General features: G+C 39.2%; 3 protein-coding genes across 3 annotated transcripts in view; 1 reads left to right on the top strand and 2 right to left on the bottom strand.

Annotated features, from left to right (window-relative positions):
- Nucleotides 1-331, bottom strand: part of spata5 (spermatogenesis associated 5) — a 113,359-nt gene extending 113,028 nt beyond the window's left edge. The window contains exon 1 of the mRNA XM_044204413.1: nucleotides 193-331. The gene's annotated coding sequence lies outside the window, so the exon portion shown is untranslated. The remainder of the gene's footprint in view (nucleotides 1-192) is intronic.
- Nucleotides 225-13,622, top strand: nudt6 (nudix (nucleoside diphosphate linked moiety X)-type motif 6). The gene is made up of 5 exons (XM_044204422.1): nucleotides 225-462; nucleotides 1,620-1,823; nucleotides 6,903-6,958; nucleotides 10,565-10,619; nucleotides 11,012-13,622. The coding sequence occupies exons 1-5, from the start codon at nucleotides 225-227 to the stop codon at nucleotides 11,392-11,394; spliced, it is 936 nt and encodes a 311-aa protein (XP_044060357.1). The 3' UTR covers nucleotides 11,395-13,622.
- fgf2 (fibroblast growth factor 2) lies at nucleotides 9,862-20,290 on the bottom strand. Its single transcript, XM_044204424.1, has 3 exons — nucleotides 19,684-20,290; nucleotides 16,478-16,581; nucleotides 9,862-13,044 (listed from the first exon to the last, which is right to left on the bottom strand). Exons 1-3 carry the CDS (start codon nucleotides 19,859-19,861, stop codon nucleotides 12,859-12,861), a joined length of 468 nt encoding a protein of 155 aa, XP_044060359.1. The 5' UTR covers nucleotides 19,862-20,290; the 3' UTR covers nucleotides 9,862-12,858.
- Between the last annotated feature and the right edge of the window lie 1,963 nt (nucleotides 20,291-22,253).

The raw sequence follows: 22,253 nt of genomic DNA on the forward strand, positions 1-22,253 counted from the left end.
AAATGTCAGATGTCTGAAAGGCGTTTGTCATAGTACCTCAAGAGACCACACTGTTTTGTGGCTAGCTAGTCCTCGAGCTATATTTTACCGGAGCATTACGGTATTTATGCCACTTCCAGGGTAGACTTTTACGTAACTGTACTGCACTGCACGCATATGCCGGTTGAAAATTGATCAAATACTAACTGTTACCTTTTAACGACTGTTAATGGCACCGTAGTAACATGGCTGCTTGGGCGTTTGCTTTCAAGCTTTTACCCTTGGTGAGAGGAGGGTTTAGCAGAAGAGCCTCAGCTGTCCGTGCGTTTGCGTGCGCTGCAACTCGTTCTCAACTACACAGAGTGCAGGGGACAAGTGCTTTGAAAGGCAAAGTGGACCGATTCGGTGGAGTGACAGTGAACCTGGCTGAGATCGGTTTACCGGCGGACATCAGCGAAAGCTCATTCAGCAGTTTACTGCAAGGTGGGTTCTCCTAAAGTCTGCTGTGTGTGAGACTGAGAGGATCTGGGGAGAGAAACAATGCACAGGTCATGTCTTCTCATCAACTCACAAATCATTAACCTGCCCGACCACTGACTACAAACTAGAACAGTGGGCTACAATGTGTGTGCGTAAAGGACTTCCCATAGAAGAACGCTGAAGTCAGCTGACACGCATGGGATCATTGGACATGCAGGCGTATGAAGGCATGGAAGTACTGCTTGCAGGGTTTCCCAGCGTTTCTCTTGGTTTGATATCACATGTTTGTGTAATGAAAAAAATACTAATTCAGTGTTTGTGTCCAGTGTATCTGCAGGTGGCAGCCTTAACTACCCTAGACACAAAAAGTGTGAATCCACATACACATGACCTCCTGAAGTGACTTAGGAACATAGCAGTATGTGATAAAATATTGTGGTCAGGGGTCTGGATGTAGTTTAGTTTTTAAAACGTATGTTAATTACCGAATTTTAGATACAAGCCTTTCATGTATTTATCCCATTTTACCGGAGAAGAAGGGAGTCACCCTATGGAAAATTAGACATCCAGTGTCTTACTCAAAGGTAAAATGATGGTATTCAGTTAAGTGAGAGGTTTTCGAATTATATCAGCAACTAACTATTATTGTCATCACTGAGTAATCTGTCAATTCTTTTGAATAATTGTTTAATTGTTCTGTAAAAAAATGTCCAAAAAATAGTGAAAATGCCGTCACAAGTTCCCAGAGCCCAAGATGATGTCTTGTTTTTGTCAGATTAAAAGTCTAAACTTAAGATATTTAATTTAGAATGATATGTGCTGGAATCAGCAAAATGTCCAGCATTTAATTGACTTATTGATAAATTGGCTAGTTGTTTCAGCACTACATTATTCTTATCTGTATTCTTCCAATCAGTCAGGGATTCCAACCAGCAACCTTCCACTTTGAAGATCTGCTTCCTTAATCTTCAGGCTACTTCCACCAAACTGTCTGTTGCTTTTCATCTTGTCTCCAAAATCAGATTAAGCATCAATAACAATCTTTCATATATCCTGTCTGATTTTGCAGTTTATTATTTAATAAAGCAGAACAGAACCATCATTAATAATACATCTTTAAACAAAGTTTGTGTATCCTTGTGAACTTTTGTACTCCGCAGTTTCTTTGCTCCAGTGGAAAGCAGAGGGGAAAGTTGCAGTGTGGCTTCGAGTACCCATCCAACTGAGTCGGTGTTCTGCCGCTGCCTCCAATCACGGCTTCACCTTCCATCACGCCAAAGATGACCATGCTGTGTTGGCCCTCTGGTTGGGAGAAGGGGAAAGCAGGCTGCCAGGGTTTGCAACTCACCAAATTGGAGTGGCAGGTCGAGATTTTTAACCTCATTCTTGACTTTGGAAATAGTCGTTTGACAGTATAACCTCACCTAAAGGTCCACTCCCTATCTTTTCACTGAGCTTTCAACTGCATCTCACAGTCTTTATCATCAGATGGAGTTTGCTCAGTTGTTATGGATCTGATGAAGGCCGTAAGATGCAGTTGAAAGCTCTGTGAAAAAGCAATGAAGTTAAGATTATCTTGTCAAACCAGTGTAGTTGTTATGTATTGTTTATTTTCCATATCGTTTATATTAAAACGTACAGTATAATCAACAAATCTAAAAACTAACATTACATACAGTCCATAATACAGTTACAGCTATAATCTGTGCCTGTTAATACAATATCACTGTTAGAGCAAGCACAATAAAATTCCATCAAAATTACATTTGATATACGTTTAAGTGGAACATTTCACAGACAAACATTAAAAACAAATGGAGCTGAAAATATTGGTAGATTAATCGGTTTCTCAGGTGACAGAATATTTATTGGCAACTATTTTGATAGTTGATTAATTAGTCATTAGTCATTAATCATAAGTCAGCAAAAACTCCAAACATTCTCTGGTTTCAGGCTCTCCAATGTGAGAAATTGGTGCTTTATTCTGTTTTGTATCATTGTAAACTGAGTATTTTTGGATTTTGAACTGTTGGTCGGACAAATCAAGACATTTGAAGACGTCACCTTGGGCTCCGGGAAACTGTGATGGGCATTTTTCACTAATTTGGATTTTGATTAATTGAGAAGAAAATTATCAGTTGAATCAATAATGAAAATAATCGTTAGTTGCAGCCCTAAAAAACATCAATTCACTGCCATATGAATATATACATGTATAAACCAATGAATTTTATATATATATATATATAAATGTATATATATATAAACTTATATCATAATCTAATGTGTATGCATACTTCATGCATTTATCAAACCTACCCTCCACAGTAAAGACTTCAGGCTGTGATTGGCAGAGCTTTGTCTAGTGTTACATTACTTCTGATTGTCCAGCAGAGAGCAGTGTGTCATTTATACCTTTTACCAAAGAGTGGATGCACTTGAAGCATGTCAGAACATGTCCAGAGCATCCTTCAGTACGGAATGGGGTCCAAAAACTCCCTTTTTGTTGCCAGAATGCCCCGACACAAACACTGATGAAACTAAGGTTAGGAATCTGAAATACGCAGCTGTTTAGATGATCTGATACTTGTTTTCTTGGGTGCTTGCTGCTCTCAGCTTATTATTTTGATTAAGACAAGAGAACAACACATTATGCACAGTCAATCAAGGTGTAACTATGCATTGATAAGAGGGAAGTCATCCAATTAATTAGTTCTTACATGGGTGTCTGATGCCCTACAGAGATCCTAGACTTTTAACCTTCACTACAGTTTAGTTTAACAAATACTCGAATAATATTTTCGGTGTTTCACAACTTGGTTCTTATTGTTGTAGCTGTGGCCAATACATCTGAGCTTAACATGGTACTCACTATAATCAGTTTAGAGGCAGTGGACACAAGTGCTGTGCTAGAAACAGATTTGCAATGGTGTGCAGTGAGGGAAAGGAAATATGATCCGCAGAAGGCTTTTAAACTGTCCAAACTGAACTCAAATGTCAAAAGTGGGTATTTCGAGGTCAAAGTGACCTCAATTGACTGTTAAACACAGAGAATTAAAGGTTAGCCCAATAACATTTAAAACTATCACATTGCAGAGCTAACTGCAGATTCACTCTGCAGGTTGACTTGTGCTGCTACAGTATGTTTACAGTGGGATGTGGGCTGTAACATGGTTAGTGCAGCTGAAGAGTCAAACCAACAATAAGTCGTGTATACTGTCCAAAATGAAGCAGAGGTGTTGTTGGCGTTGAAAGAACCTGCATGAAAGATCATTCTAGACCTTGGAAACAGTAGTTTGACAAAAAAACATCTTACGTCAGGGTCCACTTACTAGCTTTTTCTGGGGCTTTCAACAGCATCAAGTGGTCTTTTGGGCAGATGGAGTTTGCTTAGTTGTGATCACGTGACCTAAGTATGGACCTTGGTGATGTGATAACAGGTTTTCATGTATAGGGGAAGATCATAACCCCTGTCTCTGTCCTCTTTGTTGTTCCTCCTAAATCTAAGTTATTATCATTTACTATCCAAAGATCCACACCCATAGATGTCAACATCTTTCCTGCTTAAGTGTCCTTTAGTACGATGCTGAAATCCTACCAGCTGCACTTGACCTCTGACCTCTCAGGACAGGATCAAGAACTTAGAGCTCAAAGTAATTCCAAGGAATCACAGACTCCATGTTTATGTCATTAAAATATCACTCACTAAAATTAATATTGTTATTATATAGAAGGTATTCTGAGAACAAGTATGTCCTGCAGCATCTCAAGCTGCCCACACCAAATGAACATCCTGTATCCACCCAACTAAAGGTTGAGTACGCTGCCCTTCACAGAGCCCTAACAAGCAGTAAAATAAAGGAAATACATTTTGGCTGATATATGGACAAATTAGCATCATTATTGTGAATCATAAGGACTTTTTTGTGGTTCGCCGCATCACATAGCAACTCATTGAACCTTTTAATAATTATATTTTGGACACCTACTAAAATTCAGCTCCATTGTTAAGTAGATGCTCAGAGTGACTTTCAGTCAGAGCAGATCAGATTTCTACATTATCAAAATTAAAAGCTAGTCAGGACTGAAGGGTCAGAATCATTGTGACCTCATAATATACAGGAGATATTAATGTGAACCTATGATATTTTATAAAACCGAATAGTAGTAGGAGAAGCCTACATGAAATATCAATCAAGAGAAGACATCAAACTTTTTTGTGGCTCAGAAGCCAACTGTAACCTCAACCGATTAACAATTTTTTACTACAAAACCCACAAAACTCTGATGATTGCTTCTGGGCTTTTTGTCTCATAATTCCTTTTCCCCTTTTTTCCCCTCATGCTCCCTGTGAGCATTTTGTTTCCTGGACTGAAGGCTACATAATGATAGCCTCCCTTAGCAGCAACCCGGTCCTCCTCCTGTGAAGCGCCATATGGCACAAGGATTGGGAATGACATCAGTTTCCACATGGAAGTCCAAGTCAGGCCTTTAAGACGACCCATCCCTCTTTACACATCTGTGACATTCATTTAAGAAGGCCTGTCCTGGTCGGTCAGACAGAGCTACCGGAAAAGAAAGTGGCCCGTTTTCCCTCCTCCTCCTGAGCAGTCAGCAGCGGCACATAGCCGCTTCTCTTAGTCACTACCTGCTGAAAAAAAAAAAAAACTGCTCAAACAGGAGAGAAAAATGTAAATGGTGAGTGGGATGTCCACATCATTCACAAGTACAGCTGAGTCACTTGGACTTTGTTTAGACTCAAGGAATTAAAGAATTTTGCCTTTACCCATAATCTATTTTATTTTAACCCCGTAGTTTCAGACATCGACGTGCTCTGTTCTTGGGCACTCAGTGGATGTTTGTTCACACATTACTATTCCGCAACTTTAAAAAAAATATGTAGTCCATATTTTTTGGGAAAGTAACAAGTTTGTCCATATTACTCTAAATGTAGTGCTGACATTAAAGCAGCTATAGACTATTTTTATATTACCAATGGATCACATGACTACTGTGAAAGGTGTCGCTCGTAGTGACGAACCCAGAGAATTATCACCCAAATCTGCGGTCATTATCAGCTCTACGTAGCATTTTAGCGGCGTTCAGCTCATTGTTTTGGTTTTTTGGCCCACAACTTTACTGTTTTGGTTCACTCTCACTGCTCTCATCAGCTGCAGCAACTGGATTCAGTCAAACAGCTCAGATAAACCCAATGCACGGCACCTGACCTGCACCAAACAGCAGACAGAGAAGTTAACTACTAGCTGGTCATTTAGCAGCTAGAGAACCAGATATTTTCCTCAGGAGTTAGTGGAGAACAAAAACCGTGATAAAAGGAGAGTGAATATTGGACTGCATGCTAATGTTGCATTGTGTCTGCTGGATGTGTAAATAGGCAACTGTATGCTAACAAGTTTGCCATATCAACTTAAAGGTGATAACATGTCAGTGGTTTTTGCTGCCCCCAAGTGGCCACCAAATCGTTATTGCAAGTGTAAGGTTAAGTCGTCAGTATGCTTCAAACTAAGTGCTTGTCAAGTCGTCTTACAGCGTCCGAAACCCCTTTTCAGACTGCGGAATTGGAAACGTTCTGAATCAGACGATTCGGCAATCATGCCCACTTTATGCAACGATTTGTGTGAGGAGATGTAAAAGTGAAGCAGGGTTTGAACTTCTCTCTCAAGGTCTTTATTTTCCTTTTTTACACAACTACTTCCATCACTGTACAACTAGGTGCAACACTACGAATGCATTCAGGAGAGACTGTCCGAAAGCGTCCATGAACCATCACCCCAATCCTTCTTGCTTATGACAGGAGACTTTTCGGCCAAATCGGAACAAAAACACTTTTGCCTTTGGACGTGGTCTGACAAGTCGCACAACGTACTCTGTTTGAAGCATACTGAGGCCTTACAGTAAGGGTGCTCAGGGGCCTCTAAAACTGTAATACACTTCTGGCGCTTTGGATAAAAGTCAAGTGGCACTTTATTACAGTTTTATTTTTGGTACAGCCACTTAACAGTTCCAGAAGTGGAATAAACTTAAATTCCCAGTACTTCTAAATTATGAGCATAAAGCCCAGCAATGATATTGTCATTTATTTGACTGGTTTGTCTGTGGACTTGATTGATCTTCAGCAGCAGAGACTTGTTAGAAAATATAAAAATATTAAGTGGACAAGGCAGCTGTTGTGTCGTCTGAGGCCTGTCAGAGGCTCAGCTCCACCATTTGAAGGAAAATAGCGCAGGTTTAATGTTGTGTCCAACCTAATAATTAACTTTGAGCTAGACTGCCAACAGGTCTCCCGTTAAATTGTTCTTACAGTAACTACTTCAGTGCAAAATGTGGACCAGCTTATATACTGGGAGCATAAGTGCTTGCAAAATATTTGAAATTAATGTCAGATTGATTGATTTATTATTTTTTTCTATTTTTTTGTCCAGGTGCAGTTGTTGATGAATCCAATGCAAAAGTTCTTGTCGTCCAAGACAGAAACAAGGTATATGTGTCCATTGCATTCATATTAATTTAATTTAATGAATATTTTCTTTGTTTTATTTTCAGTAAATGTATGCATGTGTTGCGTCATAATAGATGTGCTCATCTGCCTCAGAAAACCCTACGAAATCTAGAAAAAGGGATGAATGAAAATTTAGTTATGATTTTCGATCAGGAGTGCAACATAGCAAGCTATAAGCACAGAGCAGTGATTATATATAGTTAATAAGTTGGCAGAATGACACATTTCGTAAAAAGAAAAATTATGACACATTTTGGCTGGTTAAAAAATATTTTGGGCAGGTAGTTCACCAGCTCTTGTCTGGTTGAGCCAAAACACTAATATTGGACACTGATCCTTCCGTCCACAGTGAAAAAATTAGCCAATGAAGCACCAGATATATTGGTGCCGCTAAAAATGTCTGTGATTAGTTTTGTTTATTTAATGAGTTGCATGTTGCCTCTGTTGATCCAAACGTGGGTGGAAATCCTCTCAGACCTTCAGCTCCTCTCACACTTAACATAGCTCCACACAACATTAGTTGACCTCAAGCAAACATGGTGTTTACATGAGCTCAATGCACTCAAACAACTTTGTGCGTGTGTGTCTCCGTCAGCTCTCACAGAGCCCTGCTGTAGTGCTCAAGTGACTTACAACAGGCCTCTTTTAAAACCTTTTCTACACAGATTTGTTTGCATTCTCATTTGGCCAAAACAAGACTGCAGCCAATTTTAAAATAGTGATTGCACCATGCTGCATTTTAGAAACCAATTATATTTTAAGATACCAGCTAACTCATAAACTTGACATAAACAAAGGAATAAGTAAAGAGCCTTTCACACAAACTGTGCTTTTGCAACCTAAACAGTAGAAAATGTCAAAACTGTTGTGGTGAAGGCAGCAGCTTCTGTCCTTAATACAAGTAATCTCAACATAATAATTTGTAATGTGACCACACACCACCACTACTGCTAAAGCTGCCAACAATTCAAAGCATCATAGGTCAGAAAGTCCCGGCATTGTGCGTACCCATGTAATACAAACACTGCTTATGCACAGCAGTACTGTAGTATCAGCTCCCTTCGCACCTGAACCCTTAACAACAAGTCACCATTAAAGACTGAAATGAAAAGAATGGAAAGATTTTAACTGCCCCATAGCACAAAACCCCAGCACAGAGCAATGGTTTGTAAGGTTGAAACATTGAGGACCTTGTGATATGATATTACTAAAATTTTCCCACAGTAACTCTGACAGTTTCACTGCACCGGCAATAAATATAGTATCGAAAAAGAAAATGCAAAGAGTTCTCTGCTTAGAGCATCTCAAATGTGAGGATTTGCTTTTGATTGAACAAAACAATTAATTTGAAGGCGTTTAGGTCTCATGGAAATTGTGATGGAATTTGTTTTTGACATTTTATAAAACAAAACAATCACCAAAATGTTATATTGCTTTATAGATAATGAAAATAATCCTTAGTTGCAACACTGTTTATCAAAGAGCAGAGTCTGAGCCTGTTCTACACACACACACACAGCAACATGAACACATGGGCCATCATTCATTGTCAAAGAGCCATTAACTGGCAAAAGGCTGAAACCCCAGAGGAAGAAAAAATTTCAGAATTCAAATGTCTGCTTGAAAGAAAAGAAATAAACTCTCTCCTCTAACACAACAAAAACTATTGTAATTCTGCAAGGCTCTGCTAGTATTGATAATGTACCGCAAGACACTGTACCACGATTTATCACAACATCAGTTATTTGTCCCGACTCTATTGTTGGTCAGGTTTTAGACTGATGAGTAAGTCTTTGAGGATTGTATTCCCAATTTATAAAAAAAAAAACTTGTTCTCAATCTTCTCTAGTCTAGACTCTATCTAGCCATGCAGGAAGCCTTGGTTTCATTCTTCTCGGATTTTAGATATCTGTCTCTGAGATTGCGTTGTATTGGGGTGGAGTCTGAAATGTCAAAGACAAATTTAAAAACCAAATCTATCTGCAGAGAACATCTGACAGTATATCACAATTTATGGTATTTCATTTGTGTTCACCAACCCTTTAAAGTAAGGTTCCCCCCAAACATACACTGTATACACAATATAGAAGTTTATGAATTGAAATAATTTAATCCTTCTGTGGCATTAAATTTGTCAGATGGTGCAACAATCCTCTTAATTTGCAGTCTTTGTTTATTTCTCTTCAGTCTCTCAGTGGTTCCAGTAGAAATAGTCCTAGAAAGGGCACATGGTTACTGTAAAATCTGGATCATATGGCAAATATAGTTCACATTATAATTGACAGAATTTAAGTGGGCCTATTTGCTGGCCTTTCATCGCACACAACATGTAACGTGTGTCTGAGCCAGGAATCTTAGCATATAATGTATCTTGATGGCTTTTGTCCAGAAGCAGAGGGAAGCAGTTAGTTGCCTGGAAGTGTGGGGAGTGTTTTATCTCTTCCTCTCCTCCTCCTCCTCCTCCTCCTCCTCCTCCTCCTCCTCCCCATCAAGCTGTTTACTGGAAATAGGCTTTATAACAGTCTGGCCCTTGGCAGTAGAGCGTCTCTGGCAGACTGAGCCAATTCAGAGCTCACGAAGGGTTACGAACTTCCTGAAACGAAACCAGGACATTATCGCTCTCGCATCAGTACAAAAGACAACAGACAGATCCCCAGTGGACTGAAGGTAATTTCATCCATCAGGGAGCTGAATGATGTAATGGGTACATTACATGAGTGTTTAATTTAGCCATCGTCCAATGACATTTACACATCATTTCCCAGTAGATTTAGTGTGAAGAGTTTGCGTATGTTTTGCAAGTGTTTTTGGTATTATTATTTTCACTTTCAGCTCTGACAGTTCCTGAGACGTTTTACTCTGAAAAACCACACTGATCAGAGTTACAGAAAATCTCTTTATTTCTTCCTACGAGCACAGAAACAGCTCCGAAAATATAGCATTTTTTTGACAATACATGAAAATAAATGCTGTTGTGCATTTGTGTTCCTAACAGAGAGAGGATTTGCAAAACAAGGAAAATCTATGATGAAATAGCATTTCTGGGGGGAAAAAAGCACTGCATACAAAATTCTTTAAGTAACTAACTAACGAAATATATATACAACACTGACATCATAATTTAACCAGCAGCATACTGTTATTAAATATCAAGGATAAGTGGTGAAACAGTTTTGGAAGACGCACTTCTCCGCATCAAATGTAAAAGTCTCCAAGAGTGAGGCACTAAATATAAAACATAAAATGAAAGGATGCTCAGATCAGAGCATTAAACATCTCTCTGCCTGTAAAATTATTTGTTCAGATACATAAGATGAACCTTTGAACATATAATCTACTACTTGCTGTTATGTTCTTAAAGAAAAAACCTATTGCCATGCTGTAAGATAAAGTAGTGTCACTGATTTAAAGAACTTGCAAGTGACTTTAAACTGGACGGCATTGGCAGATTTTATGGTTCAAAACAAGACTAAAATGGACATTTTCTGAAGTGTATATACATGTTGATATAACTCTAAGGTACATTTACAGCAGTGCCATCTATCACAATCCATGTTCAATTTTAACTTTGCTCTTGTATTTCAGACAAAGAATGCTTGGAAGTTCCCCGGTGGCTTGTCTGATCCAGGAGAAAATATTGGTCAGTGTCACGCTCAACAGAGCAAAAAACTAATACAGTACATCTAGCTAAATCCTTGGATTGTAGTATTATGCTTAAAGATGATACATATACATTCATTTTAACTGTACAAAATAAGGCACATGATATATACGCTAAGAATTATATCTGTTTCTCCAGATTCACCTTTTTAACATTTTAAAGCAGCTTTAATATTATATACATGACCCAACCCAAAAAGCAGCGTCAAATGTTTGTCTTTACAAAAAATATATGTATTTTCCCTTTTCCCCATATTGAAACATCAGTCTGCAAGGTGACTCTGACAAGGGAACATAAATATATTCCTTTTTGTCAGGATCTTTTAAATGCCTCCACATACATTTATTTATATTATAATGAATCTTTCTCAGGTGCCACTGCTGTTCGTGAAGTTTTCGAGGAAACCGGCGTTCGCTCTGAGTTCAGATCTCTGCTCAGCATCCGCCAACAGCACAACCACCCCGGCGCCTTTGGCATGTCGGACATGTACATCATCTGCCGACTCAGCCCACTCACCTACGACATCAACTTCTGCACTCAGGAGTGTCTGCGCTGCGAGTGGCTGGACCTCGCCGAGCTGGCCAAGACCAACGACACCACGCCCATCACCTCTCGCGTAGCCAGGCTTCTGCTTCACGGCCTGGAGCAGGGCTTCCGCAAGATCGACCTCACCATGGAGGAGCTTCCTGCTGTCTACTCTGGGATGTTTTACCAGCTGTACCACAGGCAGCTTCCTCTGACACTAAAATCCTAGCAAGCCATCATCAACCTGATGGGGTATATAGCATATCATGGCTAGCTATGTTGACACATGGATGTCAGTATTACTCATATTTAAAGTGTATTTATTACTTGAACTATGTTTGCAGTGTGTTTCACACACTAACTGTTACTGTTGAAGAAATGCGGTGCAATAGGCTGTGAACTACAAGAACATTCACTTTGTGGTTTTTAAAGAAATATGCCACTGTAGTACCTGCAATACTGCAGAGTTTAATACGGTTTATTTAACACATTTTTAGCGGCCATGTTGGAAGTCTACAGCTGTTGGGCAATAGTGGCTGCCAGCAGCTGAGTTCATTTTTAAAGGTACTGTTCTAAATTCTGCTGTATTTTTTAACTGTGACTGGTTCATTTTGTGACCAGTATTGAGATTTCAGCTTGTTAACAAGCTAACCACCAGTGTCAGCTGACCATATACTGGCAGAAGCTAACGTTAGTGGCTAGTAGTTGCTATATTGATATTGGCTGCCTTGTTAAATTAGCCTACTGACTGGTCAAAAAAGTCTAAATCATCTTTTTGTAAGTTAACTGCATGTCTGTCGTTGAATTAAACATCATTCACAACAATTATCTACTTATCTTATGCTTAAGTTATGCTCCAGTGCCATGCAACATTTGGACTTTTGCACAAATCTCAAATTATATATTTACAAAAGGGGAACGCAGTTTGATCAGAAAATGAAGATAAGCTCAGGAAACCTGTTTGTTACATTAAGTGTGCCACGATACTGAGTAGTGTGAAAGATTTGTATAAAACTAGAAGTAGTGCTTGGGTTTTGATTTTAGTGTGCTTAGTGTGCTTAATTTTTATTTTGTCAAACAACATTTTGTATCACAAGATCAGAAATTCTATTCAGCATTCAGTTATTTAGTTCAATCCCTTTTCCTCTGTTATCTTCAAGTTACAATATGTAGGATTTGAGTGCATTTCCTTAAAACATGTATCCTAGATAAAAAGAGTTAACAGAATATTCTTCTATATGTTCCTGCAGCTAAACTCAGACTTGCACACTCAGAAGCTGTAGAAACGGTAGGAAGCAGATTTGGGATTAAAAGGTTGCAGCTTTGAATCCCTCAGCCAGAGAGGGAAGATCTGTATAGGTAAAATGAACGAATAATGCTCTGCTGCTGTACTGTAGGGGTGCACTTGAGCAAGGCACCTGGCTCCAGATGCACTAGTGTAGCAGTTGGTTGGTCCACACTAAAAGCCTGGTTTGACTGCGAAGTAGCCAGGAGTGAATGTGTGACACTATTTGAAAGTGAAGCTGAATGAGCAGACATGTTCAGGATAAAAAATAACTCTTAGGATATAACAGTCAGAAAGCATCACAGCTGTTTTGGGCAATGTTGATGGAACACTTTGTCTTCATTGCCGTCACATCTTCTTCTTTGTCGCTGCCATTAAGACGTAAATATTTCTCAACCAGATCCCAGATTAGCACTTGGCAGACATTGGAAGAAAAAGAATGGCCTTTTGACCCGGTCCAGTTTTGCTTCCAGACTTGTACTGGCCAGTCCGCTTCAGTGCCACGTACATGTTTGGGTACTTCCTGGAGCGGTAGGTGTTGTAGTTGTTGCTCTCAAGCCGCTCTAAGAAGTGGCATTCATCTGTTGCTCGTCTCTGGAGAGAAAAACAGAGGAATAACAGATAAGTTTAATTTGATTATGAATGTATTGAATTTATTTCTGCTGTTCAGTGAGGACCAGTTGGGGGTTCAGGAGATTTAAACAGGAGTTGGCTACTGTGAGGATTAAATCTGCAGACTTTTGCTTACAGGACAAAGAATTACTGGCACACACTGCCATCCCAATACACATAAATTAGCTTGCAAACTGAGGAAATGTAAGAAAACTGTGAAACAAGTCTGTAATATGGCGTAGGATAGCCTGTATGGCAGTGCTGTCATCCTCATTTATTGTATTTCAACAAATGGAAACTGAAGTTAGGTCATTCAGTCTGTACGTTTAATATAAATGTTTCCGTGTTTCTTTGCAAAATGCTAATAATCCCCTCTGCTTATGTACATCATTTCTGTATAAAGTCAACCTGAGGGACATCTGATTACTTGTAGTGGCATTTCATCAAATACATTATTTTGTTTGGATGATATTTGTTTGAATTTGTTTAATATGTATTGTTGGAAAAGGCAAACATTTGTAATGCTGACATTTTATGACATTAAATTACCACATAAAACACCCCAAACTAAATGCCACTTTTATTTTGATGGAGACTGTTGGTTTAAGATCATTTCTGCTTAGCGTCTCACACTAATGCAGGACACCATGTCTGGCCAGGGACATTATTACAGCTCTAGTTTTGTCTTAGTTCAGCTTCCTTAAATCATGTTTAAACATTAAACATGGAGGTGAATGGGCTAAAGTGTTAAACATGATACATTTGAAGAATTTAAACAAACCGAGAACAAACCCAAAAACTAAACAAATCAAGATGTTTTGGACAAACTTGGATTTGATAGGAATATAAATGACGAGGTTTAAAAAAGGCCAAAGATGAAGATCACTAAAAATACAAACTAAATGATTGGCTCGTGTGCTGTCATGTTATTGACTATCTATTTTAGTGCTCACACTATCCCCTCTTTCAACATTGTCCTTTTGAAGAAAACATGAAGAAAACATTCATTACTGAATGTCTGGCCAAAATCTCGCTGGGCGTTAACTGCCCTGCACCCTGTCCAACAAGAGGCTTTTGTTTTAGTTTCTGTTTTTAGTTGACCGTGACTGCACAGCTACGGAGCTATTAGTCAGGAGACATTTTCTTTCAGCTGTAACAACCACTTAGGGCTACTTCTTTCAATGCATTATGCAAAAGCAGTGGCTTCCAAAAAAACAATAATCCTCCCTCACTACAGAAAATGTGCAACAGTAAGGATAACATCAATGGATGTGTTCATGTGTTATTGTTCTGTTTTGTTTTGGTTTTTTTTTTTTTTTTTGGGGCGTTGCAGTTGGAGGACTGAATCACTGGTCACCCAAGCTAGTACAAGCCAAGACATGGACAGGACATAGATCTACAGAGAGAAGTCCAATTAATTGTTGAATCCAGTCTTAGATTTTTTCAATTCAGTTATCTAAAGCGCAGGAAAATTACATTTTAAATTCATGAAATATATTACTCACGAATGTTATTTTGTTAAAGGTTTAGTGTGCATTAAATAGTGAAAAAAAAATCTTATCTTATTAGCAGGACAAATATCTATATTGACTTATGTGTAAGTGGTCAGTAGCAAAAATATATCAGTCAGGTTCTAATACATGGCACACCACACTAGACACACATCCAGTCAAGAGGGCAACAACAAATGTTAACCTTCATATCAGTCAACAAATGGTAATAAGGAGAGAGTTAATCTCTTGTGGGTTTTTTAATGATTTTCTATACACAAGTAAGAGCAGAACAGAGGGACACTATGCGTGGCAGCTGCTGTAACTTCTCATTAGGAGGAAAAACTTCTTGCCAATTAGTCTTCACAAGCACCAACCCACATCAGCTACCAACACTTCACACTTCCACTGCCGCTGTGAGCAACAACATTGTGGCAACAGACCAGTAGCGGTGCCAAATTGATGTTGGCTATTTCTCATGAGCATTCAGAAAATCGTTTTAGATCAGTTCAATTTGCGACAGTACACAGCGCAATCAGGATTTGTTCCAAGATAAAATACAAAGGGTTGTCTAAACCTAACTTTGACTATGGTTTGTGTTTTTTCGTTTGCTCATGTGAAACATCAGATCAGTGATCAACTAAAAACAGCAGCCAGTATAGTCAGTTTGCCTGTTGGTCAGTCAGTCAGACAATCTGTCAGTTCCTAAAAGTCAGATGTTCTGCAGCAGGACAAAAAGAAACAATACATAATACCAGTAAGTAATCTTCCAGCAGACACCATAGTGCATCTGCTCACTCTGTAGAACAGCAGACTGGGTCTAGTAATGAAGCCTTTATTCTTTTACGGATTCTCTTCCCGCTTAAAAATCTTCATTAATAAGTTTCAACCCTCTCCATCATTTCTGTTTTCTCACGCTTGTTTTATGAACCAGTCAATTGTGGGATGTAGCTCCTTAAATATCTTCGTGTTTCTGTCTTTCATCTCTCAGACCAGGTATTGCTCCATCCTCTACCTTCCCTATCATCCCCATGGTTGTTCCTGGCGATCCAAAAAAATTCACAATAAAAGCCTGCAAATACTAGAGGTCGCATCATTCACCTACTTGCTTTTCTCCACCAGCAGCATCTAGACTCTTGGAGAAATTCTGTCCTATGTCCTATCATCACTTTTACAAAGATGCAACTGTACACATTAATGGAGTCTAATCATCAAAACATTCATGTTGTTGCTGCTGTATAAATATTAACATAATAATTATCATATTGGCATTATTTCATTATCATTTCCAAGTGACCTCTTACTGATTGGGAATAGGAATATAGCTCATTGTATTTGGTTTTACAAAGCCAAATAAGTTAGCAACTTGCCACATCATGTATTTGTTTCTTAGCCAGTCTGGACTATGTGGGTATGTGGTACAAAATAAAACTCCAAGTTGTGTAACTTAATGTGATTTGGATTTTAACGCTCAAAGCCAGATGTGTCAGCGTTACCATGACGAGTGTCATGATTTTGTTGTCTACAGCTGCTTGGCTGAGGCAATGTTAACGCCGAGGACGAAACTCAAGAACGGAAGGAAAGACAAATGGTTGAACTGATTGGATTTGGGGGAGACGCCTCAGTTGGATCCAAATAATGGTCAAAACAAACTGTAGATACTGTACATAGATACAAAACAGTTTTTTGTCTCACTGAATCCTATACAACTATAACAGAATCATTTTGACTTGGCCCAATCTAATGTCGTTGTATGCCTTTTTTATTCTATGTGCTTACTATGAAAAGACAGTCCCTGAAAAAGTCTTTGAACCCTTTCAGGAAATTTTGTTTGATGATTTCACTGCATTTACAGTAATCTCAAAATTCTTTGCAGGAACAATGTAAGTTTTGTTAACGGAAAGATGATAATCCCACTCACTCACCGCTCCAAACAGTCGCCCATCTCTGTTCATGGCCAGATAGCGGTTAGCACAAACTCCTTTGATGACCACCTCCCCCACTGAAGTTGCCTGGAGTTGAAGCTTTACTGAGAAAAAAGACAAAAGTTTATTTTAATAACATGAGCAAAGACAGAAATCATTTATAGTTTGCTTGTGGAATGTTTAATCAAAAGAAAAAAATTAAGCACTGTGTTTAATATATCTATTTCATAAAAAGATAAAGGGAGCATTAACATCCTAGGCACCGGATTAAATTACTAAATCGCAATGAAATGGTAATCTCTTTAAAAGTGTATGAACAATGTTTTATGGTTACATCAACGGCCCCCTTTTTTAACCCTGTAATTTTTGTTATAACTGATCTAACACTACCCTCGGATACAGCAGAGCCAGCAACTCGAGAAAAAAATCAGATGCTATGTGAGGCATTTCAATATGAAGTCTTTACTCAAGCAGAACACACCAGTAACAAGCAAGACAAGCATGCCTAAAAAGAATAGCAGCCTGTGCTAACTACTTGCTTGCTACAGGGCATTTAATGTTGTGTGCCAACTAGTGCCTACTAATTTGGAGGGAAGATTGGTGATTTGCTTGACAGCACAAAACAGGAAGAGAAAACTGTTCTTCAAGAGCAAATGAAGCAAACATTTTCAGATATAATGATATATTGATACTTAAAGCTGTATTAATCAAGTTAAGGCCACAAGGGGGCATTGCAACAAAAACAAGCTGACAGATACACTGCCACACCAAATCACCAGCTTATAAAGTTGTTAAGACTAATGTGTTTTCCTCACTTACACGTCCTGCTGACATAAGGTTACAGGCTTTGGTCTCCTCTAACTTCTGATGACGACACCTGGCTCTAGCTGGTAGATGCTTTAGTTTCCTAAATTGCTAGCTACTAATTTTGTCTGGTGTTTGGTGCTGGGCAGGTAGCATTTACCAGAGCTTGTTCGCTGAAAACAGCTGCCTGCTGCGGTTGGAAACAACACTGATGTAAGCAGTGAGAGTAAACTATACAGTACATGAAAAACCAAAACAATGAGTTAAGAGGCTTAAAAGCTCCATAAGGCTGCAGAGTTAGTGAAAAAATGTGGATTAATGTAGCTTTAAATGTGCTTATAGATCAATATTTTTGTATTTATTTTAAAAGATTCTGGGGATTTAACTATTAATTGGATTTGCATTTTCTCTCCAAATTATATAAGTTTTTAAGTTATTAAGTTTTTTTCTGAGCTGTACTTGTTGCGAGAGAATCATCAACTTGTAGTTTAGCGGGAACATAACATTCAGGTGAAAATCGAAATTTATATGCAGTAAATGAATGAAACACCATTGACGCCACTAATAACAATAAGCCAACTCATGTCAGGCACTAAACGGTAGCATCACACTGTGGCTGACAGCAGTCTGAGCACACAGTACCTGTTGGCTGTGTGACAGCCTCCTCATAGATTATCTCCACATTTTTGTCTCCACAGAGACAATGCTGCTTGCCAACAGAGCATACTTTGCATGAAAACAAACTACATATAAAGGAAGCAGGGGCTCCATAAGGTAAATTAGGGGAGCTGTTCAGAATTAATCCACATTAAGACTTCAGAAAGACACACATCTGTCTACAGTTAAGATTTCTGCCTGGATGAATCATGTCACAGATCAAAGAGGTGTTCTTCCCTAAAAGAAATGTATAATTGGTCTGATTGTGCTGTGGTGTGTTCAGTGTTTACTGGGCATATTATGTCTTACAGCTTTTGTGAATACATGAAAACTTTACCTCAACTGTTCTTCGGTTCTGTAGAGTGTAGTCCTATCTGTAATGCCCTGGAGTTGGTGATGTAAAAGAAACAATTTGTGGCAATGTATATGGGCAATATTGTCCTCAGTTCTGGACCCAAAGTTTTACGTTAGGAAGTGAGTTACATAAAACACAAATGTGATGGAGTCCCATCTACATTAACACAAAAATCCCACTTGAGGATCCTTGGACATATTGGGTAACTTTTTTCACTAACAGTTCCAGTTCTAACTGGCAGGTATGTTTGGTTGTCTAAAAAATTGGCAGGACTATTGCAGCCTTAACAAAAGGACCATTGTTGAAGCACAGCTCAGGTCACATTAACTGTAAGAAACATTATGGTAAAAAGCTAAATGATTAATACTGATTCCTGTTTTATGACTAATTTTTTGATGTATTCCTTTCTGAACCCATGATACTGACTCTTTGATATCCAGAATATCAGGAATTTTGTTAAATGCAAACCAACCAAATATGCAACTTGCTCACATCATCTCAACAAGGTTACTCTCCTGGTTTATTTCATAAATAAGTCCAACTGAATGTAATTGAAGGTAACTGATTTTTTTTTAAAATAGCTCCTCTCTCCTTGAGCCGGTTCCATATCAGGTATTTGTTTGGGCACACCTGCTTGAAATGTCACACTGTATCTTGGGCAACACACGCTTCCAAATGTGTTTTCCTCGGAAAAAAACCCAATTTTATGTTCCCCCTCCTCCCTTCCCACTTACTGATGCAACTTAAGACTCATACTTAAAAGTAATCGGTGATACAGAGGCAGAGGTATCACAGTTGTCCAGGCCAAACAAGCATGTTAATGTTTCTACTTTAATAGTTGCTAACTTAAAGAGGAACACTGGCAAAGCCTTAAACTCCTTTCACTTTCTATATAAATATTGATTGACTGGTGGTACAAATGAGTGGTAAGGATATATTTTATATTATCATTTTTAGATACATTACTGGCAGAAGTTCATTGACCTCCTGACAGGGATCTCTAAATCAGGAATTCACTTATTCTGGTTTTTAACTCCATGTTGTGCTGTCTTGTGTGACGTACACCACACAGTGAGTGTGAATGGCTATGACTCAGCATGGTGATACAAATTTATTAAAAACATCACACATAGTCCATCAAAGTTCCCTTTGATTAAGAAAATTTGAGGTGTACTTCTCTTGAACTACAGTTATTATACTTTCAGAAGTAGACCTACGCACATTTTAGTGTTTGCAAGTGGAGAATAAACCGCAGTAAGCTGGAAAATTCACATCGTTCCACCATGATTATTTTTGCTTCACTCTTACTTCCCTGTTGCATATTAAAATGAACATTAAGAAGGCTTGTGTGCTGTGCAAAGCAAAGAAGAAGGGGACTGGAACCACTTACTGTGGGGGTCGTTCTTCTCCCGGATTCCATCCACTCCCCCGTCAGACTTTATCCTCAAGAAGAAGCCCCCGTTTTTACAGTACAGCCTTTTGGGATCCTTGAAGCTCCCAGGAGGAAATCCGCCGCTGCCGCCGTCTTCAGGTGTGGAGGGAAGTGTTGTGATTTCTCCCGTGGCCATCTCCTCCTCTTTCCCTGCTTCCCGGCGACTGCTTCGTCTCCTTCTTGAGCAGTGCAGGAGCCCCACTGTGGCCTCCCACCTCCCACCAACTGTTGCCTGTTCCCTCCTCCCCTCCTCCACAGAGCTTCACACAAACTGATTCTGCTTAACCCCAGAGGTCAGTTTGCTTGAACACCCCACTCTGAGGGCAGCAAGTGCCCTTTGAGTCCTGAGATATCTGCGGCAGAAGGACTTCTAAATGCTTCTACCAAACAGCAAACATCTAAATCTACCATTTGTAGCTGCTCGGCTGTTGTTTGTAGAGCTGGCAGCTGCTTTGCCAGTGTACTTTGAGCACACTGGTATGGGGGATGCATGCGGATTCCCCCTCTCTTGCAATCTTCTTACAGTGAAGTGTTTAAAACAGGGCAGCTGGCTTAGATCTGTGTGGAAGGCTTTCCCCTTTGGGCCTCAGTTCGCATGCGCCCTAGGAACACCAACACATACACATACACACACACACACATGCTCACGCCCACTAATGCTCACTGATTTAACCAACCACCCAGCAGAACTCGAGGAAGGAGAGGAGGGCAAGGAGGGGGACGTGCAACTTGGACTGTGACTGAGACCCTTCAGGGCGCCAAGAGCAGCAGCAAGCATGTGACTGAACAGGACCAGTGTTTACATTCATCCAGTCTGTTCAAGAGCAAGAAAAGAGAGACGTAAAAAGAGAACCAGCACAGCCAGCTTTTTAATGAATCGCTCAGTGCTATTCATAGGTAAAAAAACAACAATGTGAAGTAGAAATGCCAGCAGACTTAGATGAAAAAGCCTACATCATGAATGAGTGATTTTAATTGCTATTCTTAACTTCCTCAGAACCAGCTGAGTGGAGGATCAGTGATGGTTGTTATCCGTGCAGGATTTGTTTCTTTTTTGATTTTAGGACCAACAAGGCCATCCATTTGTCAGAATAGGCTCTCACTGGTCTGGGCTTCTGGGTAAAGGTAACCACATCTGAAACTCGTGCTGGATCAGTAGAAAGTCAGCTGTGCTCTTGGTTGACGTCATGTTGGTGACCCCCCCAGAAACTGGTCAGTGAAACATCAACCAGGCCATTTGAGTGACTAAGGCAAGTGTAAGACTTGTAGTCAAAATAGGAGTCCAACCACAGGAAGGGTTCAGATGGTTTTGGAGAGAGTGGGTTTGCTGAACACACATATTCTTTTTGGGCAAAGTCCTGTTTCTCATCACAAAGTGTACCAAGTATACCATCAGGCAGTCCCATTTACACCTGTACAATACAATACAATACACATGCAAGAATTCTTATTAAAGGGCACTGTAACAAAAAATAGATTATTGATCCACCTTCCACAGCCAGGCTTTACCTCAAACGAGTGACCTTTCCATTCACAGACCTAATCTTCAGGTGTTCATTGTATACTTCTGTCTTCTTTGGAACATTTTGTTGACACACCAAAACTTTTAACGGAGAAATTCTTGTCACCAAATGCCATGCTGATGCTGAGAATTCCCTTTTCAAGATGTCAATTTCCTAAAATACATTAACAGCCAGTGGGCTAAAAAGAGAGCATGTGAATGCTTGTCAAGGCCTTTTCAATTATGGTTTGACTGATACTGACCCATCACATTCACTGATAAAAGTAAAATTCTGAAGGAAATGCTGATGGGTTTTTTAATTCTCATTTTCAATCACTGTATCATTTACTCATTACTGATTATTTGTAAAGTTCATACAGTATGCTCACTCCAAGGCTGTAGTCAGTAGTTCATGATAAGATAAAATATCTAGGACAATGTAAGGAAAGAGGCGACTGCTTCCCTGTTCGTGTGAAACAGGGGTCTTTTTTACTCCAAAGAGTCTAGTGAACCACATATAAATGATCCAAGTGTTGCATTACCCAGTGCTGCACTACTAATGCTCCTAGTATAGAGAATTCTGAAACAGGCATCTGGGACAGAAGATCAAACAAAATCATCATAAACACCGATCACTGTCTTTAAACACAAATGGACAATAATAACGCCAGAAAAGACAACCTACACCATTACAAAATCAGTTGAAGTTGAATTCACATTTAACATTTTCTCCATCTTTCCATGTCTGATTTATGTGATTCTTAATCTCAATTTTGTATGAATTATGAAAAAAACAATGGTTTGTAAGTGGGCTGTAAATTACATGGATGCACAGTTGATGCATAACACCTGTAGCTCCATCAGCCAATGTTGCTGTATGTCAAACCTGGCTAAATGGAGTGATTAGACCAACAGTATATACCAGTATATAACAGTAAACTGGATATGGCTACACGTGGCAGCCATGATCATACCAGTAGTTCTAGCATATTTTACTTTTTCTAATATTGGTCGACCACATAAATAG

The sequence above is a fragment of the Siniperca chuatsi genome, linkage group LG8 (assembly GCF_020085105.1).
Source record: "Siniperca chuatsi isolate FFG_IHB_CAS linkage group LG8, ASM2008510v1, whole genome shotgun sequence".
Lineage (NCBI taxonomy): Eukaryota > Metazoa > Chordata > Actinopteri > Centrarchiformes > Sinipercidae > Siniperca > Siniperca chuatsi.

Excerpts from the sequence above, each read along its gene's own strand:
- fgf2 (XM_044204424.1), bottom strand. The coding sequence starts at position 19,861 with ATGGCCACGGGAGAAATCACAACACTTCCCTCCACACCTGAAGACGGC. Across the intron at positions 16,582-19,683 it reads GGAGAAGAACGACCCCCACA|TAAAGCTTCAACTCCAGGCA; the intron begins GTAAGTGGTTCC and ends CTTTTTTCTCAG. Across the intron at positions 13,045-16,477 it reads ATGGGCGACTGTTTGGAGCG|AGACGAGCAACAGATGAATG; the intron begins GTGAGTGAGTGG and ends TTTTCTCTCCAG.
- nudt6 (XM_044204422.1), top strand. The coding sequence starts at position 225 with ATGGCTGCTTGGGCGTTTGCTTTCAAGCTTTTACCCTTGGTGAGAGGA. Across the intron at positions 6,959-10,564 it reads TCGTCCAAGACAGAAACAAG|ACAAAGAATGCTTGGAAGTT; the intron begins GTATATGTGTCC and ends CTTGTATTTCAG. Across the intron at positions 10,620-11,011 it reads TGATCCAGGAGAAAATATTG|GTGCCACTGCTGTTCGTGAA; the intron begins GTCAGTGTCACG and ends AATCTTTCTCAG.